General features: G+C 43.1%; 1 protein-coding gene across 7 annotated transcripts in view; it reads right to left on the bottom strand.

The window, feature by feature from the left end:
• The window catches only part of sfxn2 (sideroflexin 2), a 111,339-nt gene that overhangs the window by 36,334 nt on the left and 48,558 nt on the right, over positions 1-26,447 (bottom strand). For all 7 annotated transcript variants that reach the window (XM_041210470.1, XM_041210472.1, XM_041210473.1 and 4 more), the window contains 4 exons: positions 24,253-24,313; positions 16,160-16,226; positions 8,579-8,628; positions 530-579 (listed from right to left, as the gene is read on the bottom strand). In XM_041210470.1, the coding sequence (XP_041066404.1) occupies positions 530-579; positions 8,579-8,628; positions 16,160-16,226; positions 24,253-24,313 (228 nt within the window). The remainder of the gene's footprint in view (positions 1-529; positions 580-8,578; positions 8,629-16,159; positions 16,227-24,252; positions 24,314-26,447) is intronic.

Consider the following 26,447-nt stretch of genomic DNA (forward strand, 5'->3'; position numbering starts at 1 on the left):
TTTGAAGGCCTTTGAGAAAGCTCCAACCATTAAACTATTTCTGTGGACACTGAAACACCAACAGACATGTTTTACATGGTTTCTGAACACTTTTCTTGAAAATCTTACAAAGATACTTATGACTGTACCCAATATAATGTGCAAATGGATCCGCATATTTTTAGAAAGCCATTTTCAGTCATTTAAATTCAGGTTATTTACAGGCGGCGGATGGACAGTATGATTAAAAATGCTTATGTTCTGCGATAAACGAGTTGTCAGCTGCATTATTCAAATTGCATCGGGTCACCATTCTTAAATTCTAGTTTTTAAAGTGTTTTTTTTTTTAAAATTATGTAGTAAAATGGCAGATTTTGCAGTTTACTCAAACGAGTTTGAGTGGGAAACCCTAGAGAGAAGAAAAATGTTCTAACGGGTACAATTTGCACCCGGGTCACCAGTTGTGCTCGAAGTGGAAATTCTACCCAAAATCCACAATTTACATCGAGACAAGGCAACGTTTTAAAAGGTGATAAGTGCTCCTACTTACAAGCATCCAACCAGCATCACTTGCATCGGCGCGTGGAGAAACTTAACCCTCTGAAACACAAAAAACAAACATGTAAAACACAAAGGGGAAAAAGTGTTTTCTAGAAGATTCATCTGGATGAGGTATTTTCACTAGGTGGCGGACACACAGATCAAAAATGAGGAAATGATGGGGCTCCGTGGGCCACCTTTCCCTGAAAATTATTAGACAGAAAACACTTCATTGTCCCCAATGTTGGGGAGGGTGTAAACTAAATTGGCAGGAAGATGGGAACCTGAGAGGGGGAGCTCAGATTCAAGGGAAGCAAAGCTGGTAAAGGTTAGTAGAAAAGTAGAAAGCAAAAATAGGAGGCAAATGAAGGATAGGCAAGCAACAAATCAGGATAGAGAATAAAATTTAAAAAACAGAGTTAAAAGCACTCTATCTGAACGCACATAACATTTGCAAAAGTATTGATGATTTGAAGGCACAAATTGAGGCAAATGGGTATGATTTAATTGCCATTACAGAGGCATGGCTGTAGGGTGATCAAGATTGGGAATTGAATAGTTAAGGATAGTCACGTTTAGGAGGCAACAAGGAAAAGGAGGTGGAGTAGCGCTCTTAATAACGGACGAGATGAGTACACTGGTAAAAGAGGATCTTAGATCGAAGGATCAAGATGTAGAATCAGTTTTGAGTGGAGATCAGGAACAGCAAGGGCAGCAGACATTGGTGGAGGTTGTTTATAAGCCACCAAACTATAGTGCTAATGTTGGGCATGGTATAAATCAGGAAATTGGTGATACATGCAACGTGGGTAACACTGTAATAATGGGTGGCTTAATTTTATACATAGACTGGGTTAATCAAATCAGCACTAATTCTGTGGAGGAGGAACTCCTGGAGTTGTCCGAGATGGGATTCTGGAACAGGACATTGAGGAGCCAACTAAGGATCAGGCTATTTTGGATTTAGTGTTATAAAGGGGCCTTTGGGAAATAGTGACCATAATATGTTGGAATTCCACATTAAATCTGAAGGCGACATAATTCATTCTGAAACTAGAATCTTAAATCTGAAGATAGGAAATTATGAAGGTATGAGGGGCAAGTTGGCTATGGTGGATTGGGAAAATACACAAAGATTTATGGTAGACAGGCAATGGCTAGCATTTAAAGAAATACTACACAGTCCAAAACAGACATACATTTCTCTAAGGCACAAACATCCAAAGGCAAAGGTAAATCAACCGTGGTTAATGGAAGAAGTTAAAGATTGCACTAAATCAAAGGAAGTGACTTCTTATATGGATACCAGTGAAAGTGGTCAGCCTGAGGATTGGGAGCAAGTTATAACCAAGCACAGGAGGACCAAGAAACTGATTAAGAAAGGGAAAAGAGAATATGAATGCAAACTAGCAAGGAACACAAAGGCAGACTATAAAAGCTTATTTGGGTATGTGAAAAGGAGAAGATTAGCTAGGACAAATGTGGGGACAGGAGAATTTATAGTGGAGAACAGGGAAATAGCAGAGAAACTAAACATTTACTTTGTATCTATCTTCACAGAAGAAGATACAGAAAATCTCTCAGATATACTAGTCAACAAAGGGACTTGTGAAACTGAGGAACTAAAAGAAATTAGTGATAGTAAAGAGGTAGTACTTGAAAAGTTAACTGGATTGAAGGTTGATAAATCCCCTTTCCAGATGAGCTTCTTCCCAGAGTGCTGGAGGAAGTGGCCAGAGAGATAATGGATGCATTAGTGGCTATCTTTCAAAATCCTATAGATCCTGGAAAGCAGCAAATGTAACCTCACTATCTAAGGAGGGAGGGAGAGGGAGAATGGAGAACCAGAGACCTGTTAGTCTGACATCAGTAGTAGGAAAAATGTTAGAATCTATTATAAAGGATGTGATAACTGGACACTTAGAAAAGGATGTTAAGAATCAACATGGATTTATGAAAGAGAAATCATGTTTGGCAAACTTGTTGAAGTTTTTTTAAGCATGTTACTTGTAGCATAGATAAAGGAGAACTAGTGGATGTGGTCTATTTGGATTTTCAGAAGACTTTTGATAAGGCCTCAGACAGAGGGTTTTAAATAAAAGTACAGCACATGGGAAATACACTAGTATGGATTGAGAACTAGCAGGTTAGCATACAGAATGCAGAAAGTAGGAGTAAATGGATTACTCTCAGGTTGGCAGGCTGTTACTAGTGAGGGACCACAAGGGTCTGTGCTAGGTCCACAGCTGTTCACAACCTATATAAATAAATTGGATGTGCCAACCAATTGTAATATATCCACATTTGCTGATGACATCAAACTGGGTGGGAACACAAGTTGTGAGGAGGATGCAAGGAGGCCTAAAGAGGATGTGGACAGGCTAAGTGAATGGCAAACGGAACAGAATGTGAATAAGTCTGAAGTTATTCACTTTGGCAAATAAAACAGGAAGCAGAATTTTTCTGGTGAGAGATTTGGAATGTGGGTGTCCAAAGGGACCTGGGTGTCCTTGTTCATGAGTCAGTAAAAGCTAACATGCTGGTGCAGCAAAGAATTAGGAAGGCAAATGGTATGTTGGCTTCAATGCGAGGGAATTTGAGCGCAGGAGTAAAACATTTGCCTGCACAGAGCATTGGTGAGACCTCATCTGGAGTATTGTGCATAGCTTTGGTCTCCTTATCTAAGGAAGGAAATACTTGCCATATAGAGGGAGTGCAACGGATGCTTACTAGATTAATCCATGATGGTGGGATTGTTGTATCAGGAGAGATTAAGGAGACTGGATCTATATTCCCTAGAGTTTCGAAGAATGATGGGTGACCTCATTGAAACTGACCAAATTCGTACAGGGTGTGACAGGTGGATGTAGATAAGATGTTTCCATTGGCTGGTGAGTCTAAAACCAGGGAACATAATCTCAGGATAAGGGGCTGGCCATTTAAGACTGAGATGAGGAGGAATTTCGTCACTCAGAGGGTCGTGAATCTTTGGAATTCTGAACCCCAGAAGGCTGTGGAAGCTCAATCATTGAGCATGTTCAAGACAGAAATCGATAGATTTCTGGAGACTATTCACATCAGGTGATATGGAGATAGTAGTGTTGAGGTAGATGATCTAGTTGAATGGCAGAGCAGGCTCTTAGGGCTGATTTGCCTACTCCTGTTGCTATGTTCCTAATATAGAGGGTGATACAGCTGGGGAAACTAATGACCTGTGTCACAAAATATTTTCTGAGCTGATGAATTCTCAACTTCAGGTGTACAAACACAGGAATCCAATCAGTGGAGCCTGGTTGCTTCTACGCCCGGAGAAATGGAAAGAGAGGGTAATGAATCAGGGAGTCACACCCAAATGGAGGTAAATACATAGAAGTTACAACACAGAAACAGATCATTCAGTCCAACCAATTTGTATCAGCACACCCACTGTTTCCTTCAAACACTTTCACTCATCAATCTAGCCAATCCAATTTAATGGTGACACAGTTTATGCCTCAACTGCTAATCCTGGAAGTGAACACCTCACAATTCCTGCCGTCTGTTCAAAATTTCTTACATTTAAACCTGTATCTATGGCTTCTCATTCTTGGCCTATCAACTACTACAAACAATCTGCTGTTTGTCCCATCCTATGAAATTTTTTAAACACTCCCGTTATATCAGTTTACAATTCGTATTGTTATAATGAGAAATGAGTCAGAATCTAGGGAGAGTAGCAGCTTTGGTCACAAACAGGGAGAGGGGGTGAGTCAGTCCCAACAAAAGGTAAATAAATCAGGGAGAGTCACTCCTCAGGGAAATTGTCCCAATCCTTCCTTGTGTCAGTTAAACTGTTTCTATACCCTTAGTCCAACATCAGTAATGTGTGTGTGTGTGTGTGTGTGTGTGTGTGTTGCATAATGAGCACACCGCCTGCTTTGACTCTTCACCCATGTCCGACTTCACCCCAAAAGTGTCTTGTGGCCTCAGTGAATCCGGCAAGTTTACTTTAGTCTATTTGGCACAGGTCCAAGGACAAAATAAAAGCAGCTTCACATGGCATCTTGAGAACAGATCGTCAAGTACTTTACCCACCTTCAGTCTGACCTGGTTGAACCAGGAGCAAGAAAAGAAAATAAATTTTAAAACTTAATTTTATCTTTTAAAAGGAAACCCTTTTCTCTAACCCAAATCAAGAGTTTTCCTGCTTGCTCGCTTGTTGGTTTCTGAGGTGCATGTCACCTATTTAACTAACAAATTCACCAACTCATGCTTGGCTCATATTCTGTCACACAACCTGTCACTTTGGGATAAACAGCACTGAATATTCAGTTCACTAATCTTGCAAACCCTTAAAACTAATCTCTCCTGAATAGCACACAATCATTTTCATCAGCCTGTATCATCTCCATTTTTGCTTAAGGGAAATTAAGAAATAAAAACTGGCTTCTTCATTCCAATGAAGGTCAGTTCAAGAACTGACTAGCCCCTCTCCTGTGCAGTATCATTCTATGAGTCTTTGGCATCGGCCCTTTCAACTATGTATTTAGAATGCTCCAAACATTTTCACAAAAGGGCAACACTATTCATTTTACCAAAATGGGCCTTCCCTGCTTCTAAATTTGCCTTAGTTATACTGCATGAACAATGTGTGTCCTAAGAGGTGAGGGTGCAGGCCAAATAGGGAAAAATTGCACAGCTTCCCAACAAACACTCCCAACCAACAGATAGCGACAATCAACAAAGCATAGGTATAGGACAGTCAGTGGATGTGGTGCATTTGGACTTTCAAAGACTTTTGAAAAGGTCCCACACAGGTGGGATTGGGGGAAATGTGGTAGTATGGATTGACAATTAGTTAGCAGACAGAAAGCAGTAGGAATAAACAGATCATTTTCAGAATGGCAGGCTGTTACAAATGGGGTACCACAAGGATCAGTGCTAGGTCCACAACAGTTCACAATCTATTTAAGTGATTTGGGTGTGCTGACCAACCTGTAACATTTTCACAAAAGGACAACACTCTCCAATTTACCAAATGGGCCTTCCCTGCTTCTAAATTTGCCTCAGTTATATTGCGTGAACAGACAATGTGCGCCCTAAGAGGGGAGGGTGCTGACCAAATACTGTAGGGAAAAATTGCACAGCTTTCCAATAAACACTCCCAACCAACAGATAGCGACAATCAACAAAGTCAACTGAATGTTGGGGAAGGATTTTCAGTTCAGTGTGCAGACGCGTGACAGACACACCCGAGCGTGAAATCGCAGGCAATACTACCGTCGATGGTCAGTTGCGCGCCCGCTGACAATTAAGAGGCATATTAAGGCCCTTAAGCTGGTAATTAAGTTGAATTATTCACTGCCCATCCAACCCTACAGTTGGCGGGTGGGCGAATAGGCCAGGCGGCCTTTGCATCTTTTGCGAAAACTTAACCAGGGGCGAGATGACGATTCCATAATTCAGTAAAAGCACGTAAAAACGTTTGGGCAGGATTTTAGTAATCACCATGTAAAAGGTGCAGGAGTCCACTGTGTGTGTGGACATTATTTTTTTTTCCAGATTTCTAACATCTTTAATTTTGTTTTTAAAAATCTTCAGCTCCCTGAGGCAGCTCTGTGCCTTCGGGGAGTTTTCGGTGAGCGCACCCCCAAACTTCAGCGCTTGTGCTCCTCCCTCCCCCCCCCCCCCCCCCCCCCCACCCCCCCCCAACCCCGGCAGCACTGAGGCTCTCGGCCGTTAATTGGCTGATCGCGGTTGGCGGACTATTCATGGCCGCCCCCGGGACCACTTGCCCGACAAGGGCAAAATCCTCCCCTTGAATTACACAGCCAAACAGTTGAATGTAAGTTAGGGGTGGTAGAAAGCACATTGTATAGAGCCTTGGACAACTGTATCTAGTTCTTGTCACCGACAAACAAGCTGGACATTCAAGCACTGGGTGCAGCGCAGAGAAGAGCCATGAGGCTGATCCCTAGTTTCCAAGGGTTTCCAATAGCTATAAGGAAAAGCTTGAGAAAGCTGAGTTTTTTTTTTAAAGGCTAGAAAGGAGGAGTTTCCAGAGACATATACAAGATCGTCAAGGAAATGGGGAAAAAAATAAACTGGGAACATCACTTTAAATTAAACAGGTGGAGTCAAAGGGAAACTAGTCTGAACCAGTAAAAGGCAAAACTGGAGACTGATTATCAGGAAATACTTTTTTGCACAAAAAGTGATAAACTTGTAGGGGACAGACTTTCAGATAGAGAAGTGGAAGCAGAATGATTGGAGATATGACTGGATGCCACAATAGTGGGGGGTAATTTATAACGCTCCCGAATGGACTTAATTCATCATAATTATCTTGTGACGAGTATTAAAATTGGCTATGTGGGTAGCTAGTCTCAGCTGTCAGGCGTAATAAAAGCTTTAAAATTGGCTAGCTTACAGTGGTAGGGGTGGTGTGGTAGGAAGCAAAACATAATGCAAAGCAGATGACACCAAAATAGGTGGGAAAGTAAATTGCAAGGAAGAAATAAGAAAGTTACAAATGGATATGGACAGGTTAGGTGAATGGGCCAAAATCTGGCAGATGGAGTTTAATGTGGACAAGTGTGAGGTTATCCATTTTGGTCGGAAGAATAAAAAGGCGACTTATTATTTAAATGGAGAGAAACTTCAGAATGTTTCAGTGCAGAGGGATCTGGGTGTCCTCGTGCATGAATCGCTGAAAGCTAGTATGCAGGTAAAGCAGGTAATAAGGAAGGCAAATGGAATTTTGGCATTTATTGCTAAAGGAATAGAGTATAAAAATAGGGAAGTATTGTTGCAACTGTACAAGGCATTGGTGAGACCGCACCTGGAGTACTGTGCACAGTTTTGGTCCCCTTACTTGAGGAAGGATGTGGTTGCATTGGAGGCGGTTCAGAGGAGGTTCACTAGATTGATTCCAGAGATGCAGGGCTTGTCTTATGAGGAGAGATTGAGCAGTTTAGGCCTATACTCGCTAGAGTTTAGAAGGATGAGAGGAGATCTAATTGCGGTATACAAGATGCTAAAGGGGATAGGCAAAGTAGACGTGGAGCAGATGTTTCCCCTTGTGGGGCATCCTAGAATGAGAGGCCATAGTTTTAGGCTAAGGGGTGGTAGATTTAAATCAGAGATGAGGAGGAATTACTTTTCTCAAAGGTTTGTGAATCTGTGGAATTCACTATCTCAGAGTGCAGTGGATGCTGGGACGCTGAATAAATTTAAGGAGGTGATAGACAGATTTTTAATTAGCAACGGGTTGAAAGATTATGGGGAGAAAGCAGGAAATTGATGTTGAGGCCGAAATGAGATCAGCCATGATCGTATTGAATGGTGGGACAGGTTCGAGGGGCTGAATTGCCTACTCCTGCTCTTAGTTCTTATGTTCTTATGCTCTTGTAAGAGAGATCCTAGTCCTGATGCTTAAGCAGCAACGTGTAATGGATACACAAATAACTGAATGACAGGTGAAACAAAGTCAGACTCAGTTCTTTACCACGCTCTCTCCCACCGCAACCCTGTGTCACCCATTCACTACTGAACAGCCTGGGTGACTTTGGGCTGGCTTATTCATTGGGAACATCCAGTTAGGCATGTTAAGGAGAGCACCTCTCAGGCATAGAACTACACCTTAACAAGGGTCAGCATCTTTTGCCTAAGGCAGAAGGTAGAAAAAAGGAGCAGTAAGAAATATATATCACTTGAATTTCTTGTGCTATTTTTTTCCCCAAAGAAAAGCTATTGGTAGGATTCACAAAGATATTAAACACGCTGTTTCTGGATGATAAGACAATTGAAATTATGAATAGCTTCATAAAAACAAGAGAGAAATATTAGAGATAGGAAATCATTCCCAATTGCTTTCGAAGTTGCTCGCACATTGGGTGGTTCCAATACGGGTACTATATTACTGCTTAACCATATATAATTATAATATTGCTTACAATATGCCACTAAGGGTCAAGGAAGCTGCCATAGCATTGGATATTTCTTCAAAATGGCTTCCCCTTTAGCATAGGAAGTTTTATCATAAGTTTGGATTTTATTTTTAGAAACAGGTTCCACTTACTTGCATGAATGGATATTTCTCTAGATGTTCCATCATGATGGGGAGAATAACTAGAAAAGAAAAGGAAAGTAATGAAGAACAAGGTCAGCAACTTCTCCTGTTAGAAACTCTAATAGAAGGTCATTGACCTGAAATGTTAACTCCGTTTCTCTCTCCACAGATGCCACCAGATTATTTCCAGCATTCTCTGTTTTTATTTCCGATTTCCAGCATCCGCAGTAGTTTGCTTCTGTATCTTTTTTGTTCATAAAGGGCTGGGAAGGGCTTTACTTTGCAAAGGCAAGTGAATAATCAAGCGAGAATTCAAGAGCCCATGGAAATCCTTTTGATCTTAATTGAAACTTACCTTCTTTCCAGAGGACATAGTACTATTTAGCCAGGCACAGTAAGTTTCTGGGTTGGTATACTATCAGGACAAGATCAAACACTTAATCCCATCTCATTTTGTGAGGTCAACATTGATAGATATTTTGTTTGTTTGCAATTTTTCTGGTGATGTTCATTCAGTAAATCTTAAACATGCACCTTTGCTTAAAGGGAAAGAAAGGTTAAAGAAATAACTGCCTTTCCAAATTCGCCCTCTTTCCATATATTATTAAAAATCAGGTGTAAAACGTGCATGCCCTGTTCACAAATCTAGTTTCCTGTTAAGATTGCTCATGACTTTCTATCAATATTTCTCATTCAGTGTTGCCATGTCAACTGTCACAACAACACGCTGCGGTCTCTGCTCACTAGGTGACTCGATGGAATTAGTTTTTCTGAAATCTTTCTTCCAACTCCATCACCTCTTGTACATTACCAAGAATTTATTGGTATACAAAGGATACAAAGTAGGCACATTACCGATACTGAAATACTGTCCAGTTTCCTCTCTGAAATGCACAATTCTTCAGGGTCTTCTTTCAATACAAAGGCACTCCAGTGACATCAAATGCAGAATAAAACCTCCTAAAACTCAGAGTGGGCTCCAATCACTTCAATTAATCCTGCTGCTTCAATCCAGCCTTATAGACAATCCGAACCATATCCTGATCCTGGAATGCTCTCTGCCAGCTGATTATGCAGCAGTTACTAAGTGTTTTCTTGTTCCAAATCAACTCCCAGGTTTATCCAAACTCATGACCCTCCATGAAACGGATGCTTGACCCCAGGACAGATGCAGCACCTCCTTGGAACTAATATCATTTTAACACTTCGGGGCAGGAAGGAAAGGACAGAAGCACAGAATGCCAGGTTTTCTTTAGGTAAGCAATTGAAGGCGTTAACTGTGGCTCAGTGGGTACCTCTAAGTTACATGGTCATTGGTTCAAGTACTACCAGGGTATGTGCACACAATCTAGGCTGACACTCAAATGTGGTGTTGAGGGAGTTCTGCACTATCAGATAAGACATTAAACTGAAGCCTGTCTGCCCTCCAAAGGCGTGTGAAAAAACCCTAAGGCCCTATTCGAACAATTCTCCTGACTAATACATATCCCTGACAACAAAATTATAATCATATCATCATCATATTGTTGTCTGTAGAATCTTGCTGTGTGAAAGTGACCACATTACAATATCGACTACACTTTAAAAGTACTTCATTGGTTGTAAAGAGTTTTGGGACAAAGGTCATGAAAAATGAGAAAAAAATGCAAGTCTTTTAGAATTATTTTGACACTGGTGTATATATTGATTGGGGTCATTCCTCGTACAGGTAGCATTCTTTCAATAATCCTTTATTCAGAAGCAGTTAAAAGTTCTGTTGCAGGCTAACTCTTATAGTAGAGGCACACCTGTATTGAAGTTTGAGTGGTCCCTTCTCATCGCTGCCGAGAGTTCTTCTGTGTCAGCTTCTGGTTATATATGAGGGATTATAACCCATGTGTGTTGCTTTGCTGAACTCCGCAGCAAGTTTTGTTTTAATTAGCCTGGTTGCTATAGCAATTCACTGACAACAGCCCAGTCTTGTGACTTAGAATGGAGGGTTATCACTCAGCACTGCAGAAACCTCAGCAGCGACAAGAGATCAGAACCCTGATTATGCCACAGTTCTAAGATTAGATTTGCCTGTTCACGTCACCAAGGACTTCACTCCATTTTAGTAGTAAATAGCAAAGTACAACACCCATCCTGTTTCAAAAGGTCACTAACACTGGAGTTGGCCTGAGCTGTTAATCAGGAAGTATGTATTAAGTTAGCATAGCTGCCTGGTAACTTGCGGCACATGCTGGACAATCATTTAAATGAACAGAGTTAAAAAGCAGAGAGGGTTATGTTAAAATGGTATTGAACCTGGGCGGACCACTCATGGAGTGCTGTACGCAGTTCAGGTCTCCATATCAGAGAGAGGATATTGAGACACTGGAGAAGGTGCAGAAAAGATTTACAAGGATGATACCAAAACTGTGAGGTTACACCTATCAGGAAAGATTGAACAGACTGGGGTTCTGTTCTCCAGAATAGAGAAGGCTGAAGGGAACTGACTGGACTGCTCTACAGAGAACCAACGTAATCTTGCCCCTGTGGTTTTCTTTTCCTCTGAACACACAGATTCATGCATGATTACAATCCTACAGGCATCAGACCTTTGCCAACCAGGTTGTTGTACCATGAGGGGCATCACAATCTAGCCTAATGATGTCATCAGCTAAGTGTCCTTTCCTACAGGGTCCACTAGATAATAATGAGGAGCAAGGAACGCTGCCCCATTCTCACCATCTCTAACCAGGGGCACTGAGATTCCATTGTAAAGATTCTACCATAATCATGGCAGGGAGTAGATGGTTCAGCACGTACCAGAGGACTGGGTCCGTAGGGTTCCCCCTTTCATTGAAGCAACTTTTAAATGAAATTAAATAATTGCAAGAGTCATTATTCATGTCCGTTGAAAGGGAGCACTAATTTACAGCAAAGATCTTGAGCCAAGATGTCAAGCTGTATGGAAAAGCTTATATAGCCTGAGCTTCACCATGCCAGAGACATTGACAGCAGTAGCTTAACATTGAGGAGTGACAAATGACCAGGGGCATATGAATTAGGAACAGGAACTCTCAAATAACTTTTTGTTAAATTTCACACATCAAAACAGAACACACATGGGAGAATGGGTTGCCTCAAGCGTGTAAGGGTTCAGACAACAGTTAAAAACCTCTGGAGATTGGTTCTTATGGCTTATGATATCATCTGAACCCCTTCAGCTGGTTACACCCTAGTTATGGCATTCCTAGCCATCTGTTATTCTCTGCAAAGCAAACAGATTGCAGTTCCCATTAGGATATGAGTGTGAGTGAATAGCTGTTCTATTTTGTTTTAATCCTTCAATTTTAAAGAGCTGATCTTACTGAATGGCAGAGCAGGCTTGAGGGTTCTAATCTTATATTCTTATGACAGAAAGCAACATTGCTCAACAGTTTAAGTACTGATGACCTCAACTTCTCCCATTCGCAACTGCACAATTAGTTCTCAACTCCCTTGCTTATATTTTCTTAACATTTGTTTCTGTATATTGAGTAACTAAATCTCAGTTTAGCACCTAAACTGGGGCTTATTTTGTAATAGAGTACAGGAAGGACTGGGACAACGATTGGGGCTGTGTGGGGAGGGGGTGGGAGGGGGTACAAGCTGAGGACCTGGAGCATAGGTAGATGAACATCACAATGGCAACTGTGGCCAAGAAGGTAAGTGGGAGTTTGGCTACAATCCATTTTACTGAATGAATATCTCTCCCTATAAGCAATGAGCAGTTGGAGAGGTGAGGGGTAGGGGGGGTTGCAGGCGGTGGGCCGGGGGAAGGGGTGGGCCGGCCTGGATAAAGACAAGAGTGGTCTTGTTAGAGAAGTGCTACACTAGGGGAGGAAGGGAGAGCGAGTGTTGCGGTAAATTGATGATGACAACAACAAGCACATTAGATTTGGCTTGCTGAAAACCAAAGTGTCCAGATTTAGCCTCAATAAGACAAGAGGGAGGCTTCCTAAGGAGTCCAGATTCAGCCTCACAAGCAGAGGGAGGTTCGCTCAGCCTGGAGAGTTTCAATGACTTGCTCCCGAGAGATTCCTATATTCTAACCACCCTCCATATTGAATCTGTGCAGGATCTGTCTTGGGTGTTGAGACTGCGCCATGATTCATTGAGAAATTAGGTACACAATATAGTGTAATCATGCTGGAAGCAGCAGATAAAATAATCCATTGTCTATTCACTGACCTGTACCATGGCTCTTTACAGCACTCCTAGAGTAGCTTTTAGGAGTCAAAAGCCCTCAATGAAGTCAAGTTTGACTATGTGACTCAAAAGGAAGAGAGAAGAAAGCAAGCAAGGAAGCTTGGTTCACTGTAGCACAGATAACCAGCTAAGTGGACATATCAACATCATTTTCCTGTCCCATGGCAGCAGCTAAAGGGAAAGGCAACTCCTGAGAAAATACTTTGTACCAATGTGATAAACGCAATGAACTCTGGAGTGACTGAATAGTTATTTCTGGAGGCAAAACTGGTATCTGCGTAGCAACAGTCACAGATCTCGCCTAGCTGCCAAGAGCCAAAGAGTGATCAGTAACACCTGGGCGCGGCTTAATCCGTGACTTGTTAAAACAAGGCACTTTGAAAAACATCGGCATCTCTCCCTGCAGGCTGAACACTTCACTTCTCAGTCAGATTGCCAAAAAAAAAACCCTTCATTCTCCTGAGAGGAGCATTCTGTGCCATGGCAACATCAGTCAAATCAGTGTAAATTGTTAATCAGTACGATAACTGGAAGGAAACCTACCTATTACATTCATACTAAAGAGAGAGATTCAATTTCAGTTTTCATAAACTTAATGGACCTGATCACATCCTGTGTAAGAGATGCCTTGCTGAGCAATTGCGGTATGCGAAAAAGAGACAAACTCTGATCTTTTATCAGCCCAGTCACCTGCAGAAAGACTCTGTACAAGTGAGGTGAAGTAAAATATATTTCCTTTGCCAGAGCTCTAACACATAGGGGGATATAAATGCAATTTGATTTTCTAAATTGCGTTTTTTGTTCCATGGATTCAGGACCTGTACCTACCAGCCAGCCAGCATTTACTGACCAGCCAGCATTTACTGCTGCAGTGAATGTTGAGACCAAAGACACTCCAAAGGTTTGTAACCTCTGTGGGAGGACACGAGGCCACATGTTTGCAGGAATTTCTGGGCTACAAGCCAGATTCACCTGCTTTGTAAACAAGCCGATCAGCTGGAACATTCAGCTATGTAGAAGGAATGTCAAAAAAAAAAGGTTTAGAGAAAAGATTAAAATTGAGATCACTTTGGACTGAAACATCTGTTCCCATCTTGCTTCATGCTCATTGAAAATCCAAGTGTTCAAACAGTCCTCACACCAACTACCAGAGCAACCTAAATTGGGAGGCCCAGAAAGCTATTTGGAACTTCTTGCCTCCCACTCTCCTCTCTGGAGTAAGCATGATCAGATTTTGCATGCCATTGATTTATTGCTGGAGTTAAAAAAAAAACACACAAAAACTCAGGAGTTTATCCAATCTTCATTTCTGAGGTTTTTTTTTGCACTCATTCCTAGGACGTGAACTTTGCTGGCAAGGCCAGCATTTATTGCCCATGGCTAATTCTTCTCAAGAAGGTGGTGGCGAGCTGCCTTCTTGCACTGATGCAGTCCACCTGGTGTAGGTACACCAACAGTGTTGTTAGGGAGGGAGTTCCAGGTTTTTGACCCAGCGACAGTGAGGGAATGGCAATAAAGTTCCAAGTCATGATGGAGTACATCTTGGAGGGGAGCTTGCAGGTAGTGGTTAGTTCATTTCAGCTAGGCAGCCAGGTAGGGCTCTTACTTCTGATCATGATCCAGGTACCCCTGCTAGAAGTGGTACTATACATGGACATGTGGTAAGGATAAGATTGAGCCTGCAGGCAAGGCTGCATTTCTTGCCTAGCTATGGTTGCCCAATCGACTGGCATGCTGAGCCACATCAGAGGGCACTAGAGTCAACCAAATTTCAGGCTGGAATCACGTGTAGACCAGACTCAGAGGTAGCAGCTTCTCATTCCCAGGAACATCTGCAAAGGGACTTGGGAGTCCTAGTCCAGGATTCTCTTAAGGTTAACTTGCAGGTTGAGTCAGTAGTTAGGAAGGCAAATGCAAGATTGGCATTTATTTCGAGAGGACTAGAATATAAAAGCAGGGATGTGTTGCTGAGGCTTTATAAGGGTCTGGTCAGATCACATTTAGAATATTGTGAGCAATTTTGGGCCCCGTATCTCAGGAATGATGTGCTGGCCCTGGAGAGGGTCCAGAGGAGGTTCACGAGAATGATCCCAGGAATGAAAGGCTTAACATATGAGGAACATTTGAGAACTCTGGGTCTATACTCGATGGAGTTTCGAAGGATGAGGGGGAATCTGATTGAAACTTATAGAATACTGAAGGGCCTGGATAGAGTGGACGTGGGGAAGATGTTTCCATTAGTAGGAGAGACTAGGACCCAAGGGCACAGCCTCAGAGTAAAGGGAAGATCTTTTAGAACAGAGATGAGGAGAAACTTCTTTAGCCAGAGAGTGGTGAATCTATGGAATTCATTGCCACAGAAGGCTGTGGAGGCCAGGTCATTGAGTGTATTTAAGACCGAGATAGATAGGTTCTTGATTGGTAAGGGGATCAAAGGTTACGGGGAGAAGGCGGGAGAATGGGGTTGAGAAACTTATCAGCCATGATTGAATGGCGGAGCAGACTCGATGGGCCGAATGGCCTCATTTCTGCTCCCAAGTCTTACGGTCTAACCAGTTGAGTGTTTTACATAAATCTGGTAGTATCCATGGTCACTTCATTTCAGGTATCAGTGAATAAATGGTCAGACTCATTAAATTCAATTTCACTGCAGGATTTTCACTCATGTCCTCCAGGCTGCTAGTACAATAGCTGCCCAAACTCTTAAACACTGGGAGTTTATACAAGGTGCTGGAGGATAACAGATAACCAGGGATCCAGGGGGTGCTAACCAGGAAGCAGTCAATGCCCACACCAGGGAAGAAAAAATGGTTGAGAAAAGAGATGCTGGGCACGATGTCAGGAATAGTAATGACACAAATGGTAACAAAACTACAACAACTCACAAATAACTTTTTAAGTCAGTAAAATGAACCAATGTGTTTTGAATATCTAAGGCTAATGGATTTAAACGGGAAAGATAATAAAGAGGATGTGACTCCAGTGTTTAAAATCATGAAAGAAATTGGTGAGGCAAACTAAGTTATGGGTCATAATGACGTGATATAATTTAAGGACTCATAGTGGTTAAGAGTTTACCAAAGAGTCAAATTGAGCACTAAACAGGTCGAAATATTCACATAACTAATGGGTATATTTAAATTTCAGGAAAAGGAACCAGAAGGATATGGACTTAAGGCTGATAAAGTGAGGCAACGAGAATTGAATAAAGTGCCTAATTAACAGTGAGCCATCAAGACTGCAGAACAGTTTTATCTAAACAACCAAACAGTCGACCATCTTGGTCCATTACCTCATCTGAAGACTATCTCCTGTCTAGCCAAAGATGGGTCTGAGCTATCTGCAGATTGAAATGATGTTTATTTAGATACTTACTCATTCCTGGAGCAGCCATGGTAACTCTAGAGATCACCACTTGTGTAATACCCTTTATGGCAGCAGTCTAAAACACAAGACATGAACACATCAGAAAAGGAGAAATCAGATGAAAGGGTTGTCACCTACTTCGTAATCTCTATACAGATCAAATGCAAACACACATAACGATTATTTCATGATGGACAAGCATGTTACATTATTAACTCTGACAACGAGTTGGTGCCTTATGACAATGTTGATACCTGATGCGAACCTACATCTTTGTACACCGGTGTTTGTTCTTAATGTAAGGAAGCAATTTATAAACAGCGAGTCTTGGAATGCCTGTTAACAAAATGCAGCAGTGATTCTGGAAGAGGTTTGTGCATTCAGTAATGTTAAAAAGAATTAAGTCCTCCTTATGTACTTTGACTATAGCACAAAAACAAAACATTTCTGGAAAAACTCAGCAGGTCTGACAACATCTGTGGAGAGAAAGGCAGAGTTAACGTTTCCAGTCCATATGACTCTTCTTCAGAGCTGAAGAGAAGTAAAAATGTGGTGCAATATACACTGTTTAAGGGGACAGGTGAAGCTGGATAGAAGGCCAGCGATAGGTGAAGGCAAAGAAGAGATTGCGAAAGATATCATAAACGAAAGGTCAGGGGAGTTAACGGTGGTGATACTGGCTAAAGGAGGTGTTAATGGTGACATCAAGAGTAGAAAGAATGAGCAAATGACAGATGGCCCTAGTGGGGCTGGGATGGTGTAGGAAAAATGATAAAATAAGCTAAACGGTGGGGATAAAACAATGAATGGAAATAAATTTTAAAAATAATAATAATAGAAATAGTTGGGAAAAAATATATAAGTAAAAATTTTAAAATTAATATTTGAAAAAGGGGGATCAGAAAGGGGGTGGGGATGGAGGAGAGTGTTCATTATCTGAAGTTGTTGAACTCAATATTCAGTCCGGAAGGCTGTAAAGTGCCTAGTCGGAAGATGAGGTGCTGTTCCTCCAGTTTGCATTGAGCTTCACTGGAACAATGCAGCAGGCCAAGGACAGACATGTGGGCAAGAAAGCAGGGCGGTGTGTTGAAATGGCAAACGACAGGGAGGACAGACCGAAGGTGTTCCGCAAAGCGGTCACCCAGTCTGCATTTGGTCTCTCCAATGTAGAGGAAACCGCATTGGGAGCAGCGAATGCAGTAGACTAAATTGAGGGAAGTGCAAGTGAAATGCTGCTTCACTTGAAAGGAGAGTTTGGGCCCTTGGACGGTGAGGAGAGGGGAAGTAAAGGGGCAGGAGTTGCACCTTCTACGAGTGTATGGGAAGGTGCCCTGGGAGGGGGTTGAGGTGTTGGGGCTGATGGAGGAGTGGACCAAGGTGTCCTGGAGGGAACGGTCACGATGAATTGCCGACAGTGGGGGTGAAGGGAAGATGTGTTTGGTGGTGGCATCATGCTGGCGTTGGTGGAAATGGCGGAGGATGATCCTTTGAATGCGGAGGCTGGTGGGGCGATAGGTGAGGACAAGGGGGACCCTATCATGGTTCTGGGAGGGAGAGGAAGGTGTGAGGGCAGATGCGCGGGAGATGGGCCAGACACGGTTGAGGGCCGTGTCAACCACCGTGGGTGGGAAACCTTGATTAAGGAAGAAGATGACATGTCAGGATCACTGTTTTGGAAAGTGGCATCAATAGAACAGATGCAACGGAGGTGAAGGAACTGAGAGAATGGGATGGAGTCCTTACAGGAAGTGGGGTGTGAGGAGCTGTAGTCGAGATAGCTATGGGAGTCGGTAGGCTTGTAATGGATATTGGTGGACAGTCTATCACCAGAAATAGAGACAGAGAGGTCTAGGAAGGGAAGGGAAGTGTCAGAGATGGACCATGTGAAAGTGATGGAGGGGTGGAAATTGGAGGCAAAATTAATACATTTTTCCAGGTCCCGACAAGAGCATGAAGCGGCACCGAAGCAATCATCGATGTACTGGACAGAGAGTTGTGGAAGAGGGCCGGAGTAGGACTGGAACAAGGAATGTTCCACATACTCCATAAAGAGACAGGCATAACTGGGGCCCATGCGGGTACCCATAGCCACACCTTTTATTTGGAGGGAGTGAGATGAGTTTAAGGAGGACCTATTCAGTGAGAGAACAAGTTCAGCCAGACAGAGGAGGGTGGTGATGGATGGGGATTGTTCGGGCCTCTGTTCAAGGAAGAAGCGGAGAATCATCAGACCATCCTGGTGGGGGATGGAGGTGTAGAGGGATTGGACGTCCATGGTGAAGAGGAGGCTGTTGGGGCCAGGGAACTTGTCAGCAGGTTTAATAACAAAGTCAGGGTTGGACCTGAGAGAACAGAGTGCAGCAAATTCAGAAGGAGACAGATTAGAGTGGGTGAGAGGAGCAGAGAAATTGAGAACTGTCGGCGAGACATCGGCGTCTCAATGAAAAGATCACGAGCAGGTAAGAGGCCAGAGGGAGGGGTCCAGGGGCAGGGAGAATACTTCAGGTGGGTGAAAGGATCTGTAGAACAGGGGGGAGGACTCCTGCCCAAAGAAGTGAGCACGGAGACGAGGACAGTGGAAGAAGAGTTCAGCATCGTGCCGAGCCCAAAATTCATTGAGGTGAGGGTGTAAGGGTACGAAACTGAGTTCTTTGCTGAGTACTGAACGTTCAGCATCAGAGAGGGGAAGGTCAGGGGGTATGGCAAATACACAGCCGGGGCTGGGAATAGAAGACAGGATGAGGTCAGAGGGATGGGAAGGGGTGGAAGGTCCTGGATGAGCGTTGGTGTTGATGAGTTGTTGGAGCTTGCATTCCTTAGCACCTAAAAGAAAGAGACAAAGTTTCTTATTAAGACATCGGATGAGATGAAGAATGAAATGAAACTGGGGCAAGGACAGCTTTGAGATAAGGTGAGTCAGTGCTACTGGAGGGAGAGGTTCTTATGGGGGTGCATGGCACTGAATGTGGATCTCAGGATGCGGTGAGAACAGCAGTCCGAGGAGTGTTGTATGTCCTGGAGATACCTGTAATCCTGGGTGGGTTCGAAACGTGAGGGGTGGAATTTCAGTTGGAATCCACGTGGGGTAAGTCGGAGACGGAGACAGAGACAGTCACTGTAGCACAGTTCTGTTAACAGAAGCTCAGTTGTGCATTGTCCAGCATCAACGTGGGTTGCAAAGGTTAGCAAGGATCCATGTTTGATACAAAAACAGAATTACCCGGAAAAACTCAGCAGGTCTGGCAGCATTGGCGGAGAAGAAAAGAGTTGACGTTTCGAGTCCTCATGACCCTTCGACAGAACTTGAGTTCGAGTCCAAGAAAGAGTTGAAATATAAGCTGGTTTAAGGTGTGTGTGTGGGGGGCGGAGAGATAGAGAGGTGGAGGGGGGTGGTGTGGTTGTAGGGACAAACAAGTAGTGATAGAAGCAGATCATCAAAAGATGTCAACGACAATAGTACAATAGAACACATAGGTGTTAAAGTTAAAGTTGGTGATATTATCTAAACGAATGTGCTAATTAAGAATGGATGGTTCCTACATCTGATCTGCTTCTATCACTACTTGTTTGTCCCTACAACCACACCCCCCCCTCCACCTCTCTCTCTCTCTCTATCTCAACGCCCCCCACACACACACCTTAAACCAGTTTATATTTCAACTCTTTCTTGGACTCGAACTCAAGTTCTGTCGAAGGGTCATGAGGACTCGAAACGTCAACTCTTTTCTTCTCCGCCGATGCTGCCAGATCTGCTGAGTTTTTCCAGTTAATTCTGTTTTTGTTTTGGATTTCCAGCATCCGCAGTTTTTTTGTTTTTATCTCCATGTTTGATCCCTGGTTTGCACCAAGTTTGTTAAATCTTAGGCAAGTTAAAATATTAGCATGAGAATTAACCTCAGTTTTTCCTTATCACTCTCTGTCCTCCACCACAACTGGACTTGAGACAGGGGAAAACAAAATCAGCCTGAATTCTTCTATTTCCCACCTTCCACAAAGTGCAACATCTGTATTCAAGGTGTGGAGGTGGAGAAGAGGTGGGCAAGTGGGCTCTCTCATACAAACACCACGCCTAAAAGAAAAACTTCACCAAATGGCTGTCTCCTTCTCCCGCAGGTGCAGGCTCGAGCTGGGATAGGGTTTCTGTATCCACATCTCCTCCGCCCACTTGGCCATTCTTCATGCTCGAGGCCACACACTCGGCAAACTTTGGGTGCATCACAGTCTAACCTACCTCATGCAGGATTGTAAGTGGAATACCATGCTGATTTTTCTTCTCCTGCATGCCAAGGAGTGCCCTGCACCATTATCACAACCCTACAGCCGTCCATTGTTGAGATCATCCAACTCGCCACAGACATGTGAAATGATTCATTTTGATAGGAAGAACCAAGAAAGACAATATAAAGGATACAATTCTAAAGGGAGTGCAGGAACAGGAGACCTAGACGCACATGTGCACAAATCATTGAAGGTGGCAGCGCAGGTTGAAAAAGTGGTTAATAAAGCACATGGGATCCTGGGCTTTTTGAATAGGTACAGAGAGGACAAAAGCAAGGGCGTAATGATGAATCTTTATAAAACACTGGTTCAGCCTCAACTGGAGCATTGCATCCAATTCTGGGCACCACACTTCAGGATGCGAAGGCATTAGAGAGGGTGCAGAAAAGATTCACGGGAATGGTTCCAGAGATGAGGAACTTCAGTTAGGTGGATAGGTTGGAGAAGGTGGGTCTGTTCTTCTTGGCAAAGAGAAGGTTGAGAGGAGCTTTGCTGGAAGTGTTCAAAATCTTGAGGGCTCTGGAAAGAGGAAATAGGGAGAAACGTCTGCATTGGTGGAAGGATCGAGACCCAAAGGGCATCGATTTAAGGTGATTGTCAAAGGAAACAAAGAGAACACGAGGAAAAATCTTATTTTACTCAGCAAGTGGTTAGGATTTAGAGCAGTGGAGGTTGATTCAATTGAACCCTTCACAAAGATTTGGATAATTATCGGAAGAGAAAAAATTAGCAGAGTTGCAGAGAAAGGACGTGGAAGTGGGACGAAGTGAGTTGGTCTTGCAGAGAGCCAGCACAGACATGGGCCAAATGACCTCCTTGTGTGCTCTAACCATTTTAGGGTTCTATTCTATGATTTTATTCTTCAGACTGAACCCTCGTGTTCGTCACTCAGGGTGGTGGGGTGCAGGTTTACCAGCTAACTCAGAGGTCAAGTAGCCCCAATGCTATTCTTGATCCAACTACTCAGGAGGTGTACAAGAAGGGCCTGATGATGACTTGCTCTCCAGTGATCCTTCATTGCTCACATCCACTCAAGTGTCTTCCCCTTCAAGCAGGTTGAGGCAAGTGACTTTGTCAAACTCGCACAAGCCAGCGTGAACTACCTCATCATTCTGTGACCTGGGCACCATGACGGTGACCATGTGACTATGTTGGAACAAGCACCAGTGGTGTATTTATTTTTCAAAACCTAAAGAACAGACATAGCCACTTAAAATATATTGACAGAATAGCCCACCTTAAACGTAGAGTCTAAAAGACGGAGAAGAACAAGTTATAATGAGTGTGGAGCCACCCTGACAAGAGGCCCCATTAGCAGTCAAACCAACCAGAAAGATCTGGTGAATGTATAATTGGTAAAACTTAGATTAAACCCTAAATGGCTTTTGGGTATTAACAACTATTTTTAAATGAACAATTACTTATTGAAATAATAAACTTATATTGAGCCATTATTAATACTGCACTATAAACAGGAAATGCTGGAAATACGCATCAGCTCAGGCAGCACTTTGTCTGTTACCACTTCCTCAGTGAAATGGAATCCCAGTATTTGGGGTTGGAATCTGGGAATTTATATTTCTAATCGGATTTTTCCTAAAGGGAATCTGCTACCAGCCTCTGCTTGGCTTTTAATAGTACAGAGAGGGATAATCGGGTGCACCTCCTAGTGGCTATTGCAAATAACAACAGCTTTGTTTTTTACCGAAATGCCTGTCCATCCACATAATAGGCGGAATTTAATGCCCTCGCCCATGGCAAGTGTGATGACATGGGGCATTTAATCAGGAGGTTGTGTGGTAGGTGAGGGCCCCGCGACCTTCCCACCTCCACCCCAATTCAGGCCATAATGAGAAAGCCCAAGGATGGCCTTCCTGCCCTCTTGCCAATTGAGGCCCTTACATGGGGAGTTAATGTCCACTTAAGGGCCTCATCCCGTAGCAGCAGGGTGGGGGCTTGCCATGAAAGGGGGAGACAAGCAAAGCTGTTCAGGGTTGCTTGCAGGCTCCTGGGGGTGGGGTCCCCCTGTTTAAGAGGCGCTCGGTGCCTGATTGAGGGACTGGCATTGAGAAGGGGGTGGCCGGCTTAGAGCTACCCACCTGCCTTTGCTGCTGACCGCCCCCCCCCCACCCCCAACAACACCGAGCCATCGCTTACCTCTGGCCTGGGATCCAGTGATGATGTTAGGCCTCGGTAGGTGTTGAACCAGCGGCAGCCACAGCCTTCCCGGTGGCATTGCCATTCAATAGAGCTGCCAGCCTCTGATTGGCACATTCCAGCAGGCCTTCCCTGAAAGGGGTGACGTGGGGCTCCTGCCGACTCTCCGTTCGGCAGGCCAGACCCTTGTCACCTCCATTAAATACTGCCCATTGGTTCTTTCTTCGCACCCTGGCAAGGGTAGCAAGCAAGCGACAGCTCTTTAGGTTTGGACCCTTCGGCAGGGGGAATTAATTAGTCGAGGCATTGCTGAACAAACCCTTATGCTTCTTTAGGCTTTGTGGTTTTCTTCTGCCAAGACAATTCCCCAGCTCAAGGGCAAAAAAAAAAAACACTTCACAGTTTGCTCTGTCTTTGATACATTGACGATCTTTTGCAGCACCAAATTTCACACAGCAGGTCCTGAATAGTACTGCATTATTCCCAGGGTGGTATCAAGACATTTTCCATGTGCATGAGAAAAAGGTAACAGCTTGTAAACGTATTAAGAGGTAGATTTTGTTTTTCTGCAATAATGTGAATCGTGCAATAGTGAGTTGTCAGTCCATTACACATCTCATCCAATTTTTACTTGCACTGAAGAATGTGTAGAACAGGCTGCATATTCATTATCACCCATTTTATACAATCAAAGTCAAAATCATCCCTAAATCCTTCGTGCCCTCCAAAGTCAGATTTCTCTACTGTAGCCTCCTGCCGAGATTCAGTTCCACGAGTGATCATGGTTCCACTGTCCATCCCCCATGTGCAAATCTAGAGTATCGTGGACGCAGGCTATTTGACCTTAGGGAGCAAAACAAGTGAGCCTGACCCTGTATGAGCTCCACACAGGCAATGGGTCAAGCCTGCAGTCTGTGTAACAGTGTCGTTGCCCACCAAGTCATGGGGAGGCCTTACAAAAGGTTACCGCGTTTCTTTAGCTGAGAGATGTATTCAGTGTTTGGCAAAGAAGGGGTTAATTAAGGTGGACCATTTCATGTTTGACATTCAGGAAACCAAGAAGGTCAAAGCTGAAGAGTGCCTGTTACTAGGAATGCTTTCTTGTAAATCTAGTACGTATAGGTGGCAGCTACATTTACTTGGTAGTGCCTGTGTTTTTTAGCAGGAGATTTCTGGGTTCAAGTCACATTCCAACGCTTGAGCACATCGTCCAGGTTGACTCATCCAGCACAATACCACATTTCAATAAAACTATTCAGGTGGATTTTAAAGATCCCATGATACTATTTAACAGAAAGGGAGGCGCCTGGCCACAACATTCCTCTTGTCAACTTACAGTAAAACAAGATTAACTACTCATTCATTTCATTTTCATTGACCTTGCTGTGCGCAAAATGGTTCCTGAGTTTGTGTATGAAACAAGCCACTGCAGTTCCTTATATGTAACAAATTTTACGCCACAATGAAGTGCTACATAAATGCAAGTCTTACATCACTTAAGATAAAAAAAACAAAGAATGTTAATTTTCAAAAGCATAACACAATACTATACTATGAAGTTCAAGTAACATTTGTAACATCCCCTCTCCACCAAATTAATTGATATATCAGACCCCAGTAAAAAGATTTTGTTCATGTTGGTTCCTGGTACTAAAGTGTACACTTACCCTGGATTTTCCAAGTTTATTTTCATTTTCATCTGTCACGGTGATTCCACCTAGTATTTCCCTAAATATGAAAGTAGAATTATTCTAAAGGGTGTAAATACCAGCTACTGTGGGAAGTGCTTTCACACCAGTCTTACCCTGACCTCTACTGGTTGGCAAAACAGCAAATATTCTTCCAAATGATGTGCAACTGCAAACTGACATTAAAACAGTGATTCTTGGCTTTCCACCTCTTATTACCTGAAGGTGCTGACCCATGCCACACAGCGGTTTAATGGGTGCTATTCTTTGTGCAAGAAGTCACTCTTTATGGAAAGGCTGAGGTGTTGAGTGTCGGCAGACTGTTTCACTGCGAATAGCTGAGTATAAGACCATAAGACGTAGGAGCAGAAGTAGGCCATTCGGCCCATCGAGTCTGCTCTGCCATTGAACAAGATCACGGCTGATCTGGTAATCCTCGACTGTTTATGCTTTCGTCAAACAGCTGCACACATGCGTGCCCTCCGGCAATGAGTGGTGGGACCAGGCACTTGGTAACAATCACAGTAGCCAAGATAAAATCTAGACCCCTCCTGATCCTCTGGCCTCCCTTCACCCCTTCAGCCACCTAGGCCCCACACTCTAGAATTTCCTGTCTAAATGTCTTTGAATTTCAACCTTTAAAGCCCTCCTCAAGACCAACCCTTTGGTTCACTCAGCTCTTTCGCTCAGCGCTCATGTTCTTTATGCCAACTGTGAAGAAACATGGGTGTTTTTCCAAGTTAAAGTCACTACATAAATGCAAATTATTTTTATGATCTCAATTCTTTCCACACCCCCTTCCCCCCATCCCAATGTTTTCTGCCCCATTATGAAGTGATTATCTGCCCTCTCCCCTCACAAACGTTCTGCCCTCTTCTATTCTGCAGGAGGTGTTGATTTCTTGCCAATTGTGCTCCGATGTCATTGCCCAAGTAAGTACTGAAGAGCTCAACTATATGAGGCATCGCACCAGGGCCCAATCCTGTTTCTGTCCTTCACAGAAGAGACATCTTGTCTTCAGCAAACATCCAAATGCACCATATCAAGCAAGGTCATTAATCCATGATTGGGAGCAGGACTTCTTCTTTGCTAACCTAGGGCTGTTAAGGCTGATTGTACTATTCCTATCATTACCCCAGTTGAGATCAAACAGACCAGGGACTGAACCTAGATCTTTCCTTGCTTTGTGCAGCTTAACAACTCACTAGATAAACTTGTCGAGCCACTGTGGGAGCATATTCTGCACAGAAATTTGGAATTGATGGGCAATCCTAGTTTCACACCTACCCTGCAATCTCTCTCTCCATTACAACCTGCCGCATCTTTCTGTTTGATTGGTACTACAGTGGAAAATGGTCATTTAAATTTTCTCCCCTTGTTCCTCTGAAGGTCCAAATGTTCTACACATTCTTTTTCCTCCCTCAATGTTTTACATGCTGAAGTTTTAAGACTAAAGCTCCAGCATCTGTTACTCTACTCCATTTTCTCCCAGAAGCTTAAGAGCTATAATCTTCCACAGTCTTTCATCCCTCAGACAACTCAAGGCTTTCAAAATTCAAGGCTCACATTATCAAAACATTGGCCCAAATTTTGCAGTAATAACAACAGTGAAATTGTCAGTGTTCGATGTCATTATTCCTCCAAAATTGACAGCAATTTCCAGAGTCTGCACATGCCCAGTTAAACACAAAAATCCAGAAATCCAAAGTTGCTGATTCTATGCTACCCATACAGAAGGGTCCCTCAACAACGGCCAATCGGAAATCATTGAACTGGCATGAATTTCCACTCTTACGTTCTTAGTCTCAATGTAAAAACACTTGAAAAAGTTACATTTTGTTCAACGAGGTGTAACTGGGTTTTAAACAGTATACTGAGTTTATACCTGCAGCTAAATGGGCCCCAAAAGAATACTTCTATATTTGCTAAATATCGAATGTCTCCATTGTTATAAGAAATTCCACCTAATTTCTAAATAATCAAAATTTTTCTCTTCTTAAACTTTGCGTACGATAATTTAGCTTCTACCTTAATCCCGTGGCAATGTCCTAAGCATTTATTTCGCTATCTGTAAAGTTTAAAAATTAAAACTGAAGGGATTCAGTGGCCTTTACTTCCTGTTTTGCTGCCTGTGAGAATACTTCAATGTGATTGGCTGATTAGGTTAGGGAAGG

Source organism: Carcharodon carcharias, chromosome 17 (assembly GCF_017639515.1).
Source record: "Carcharodon carcharias isolate sCarCar2 chromosome 17, sCarCar2.pri, whole genome shotgun sequence".
In the NCBI taxonomy this organism is placed as follows: Eukaryota; Metazoa; Chordata; class Chondrichthyes; order Lamniformes; family Lamnidae; genus Carcharodon; species Carcharodon carcharias.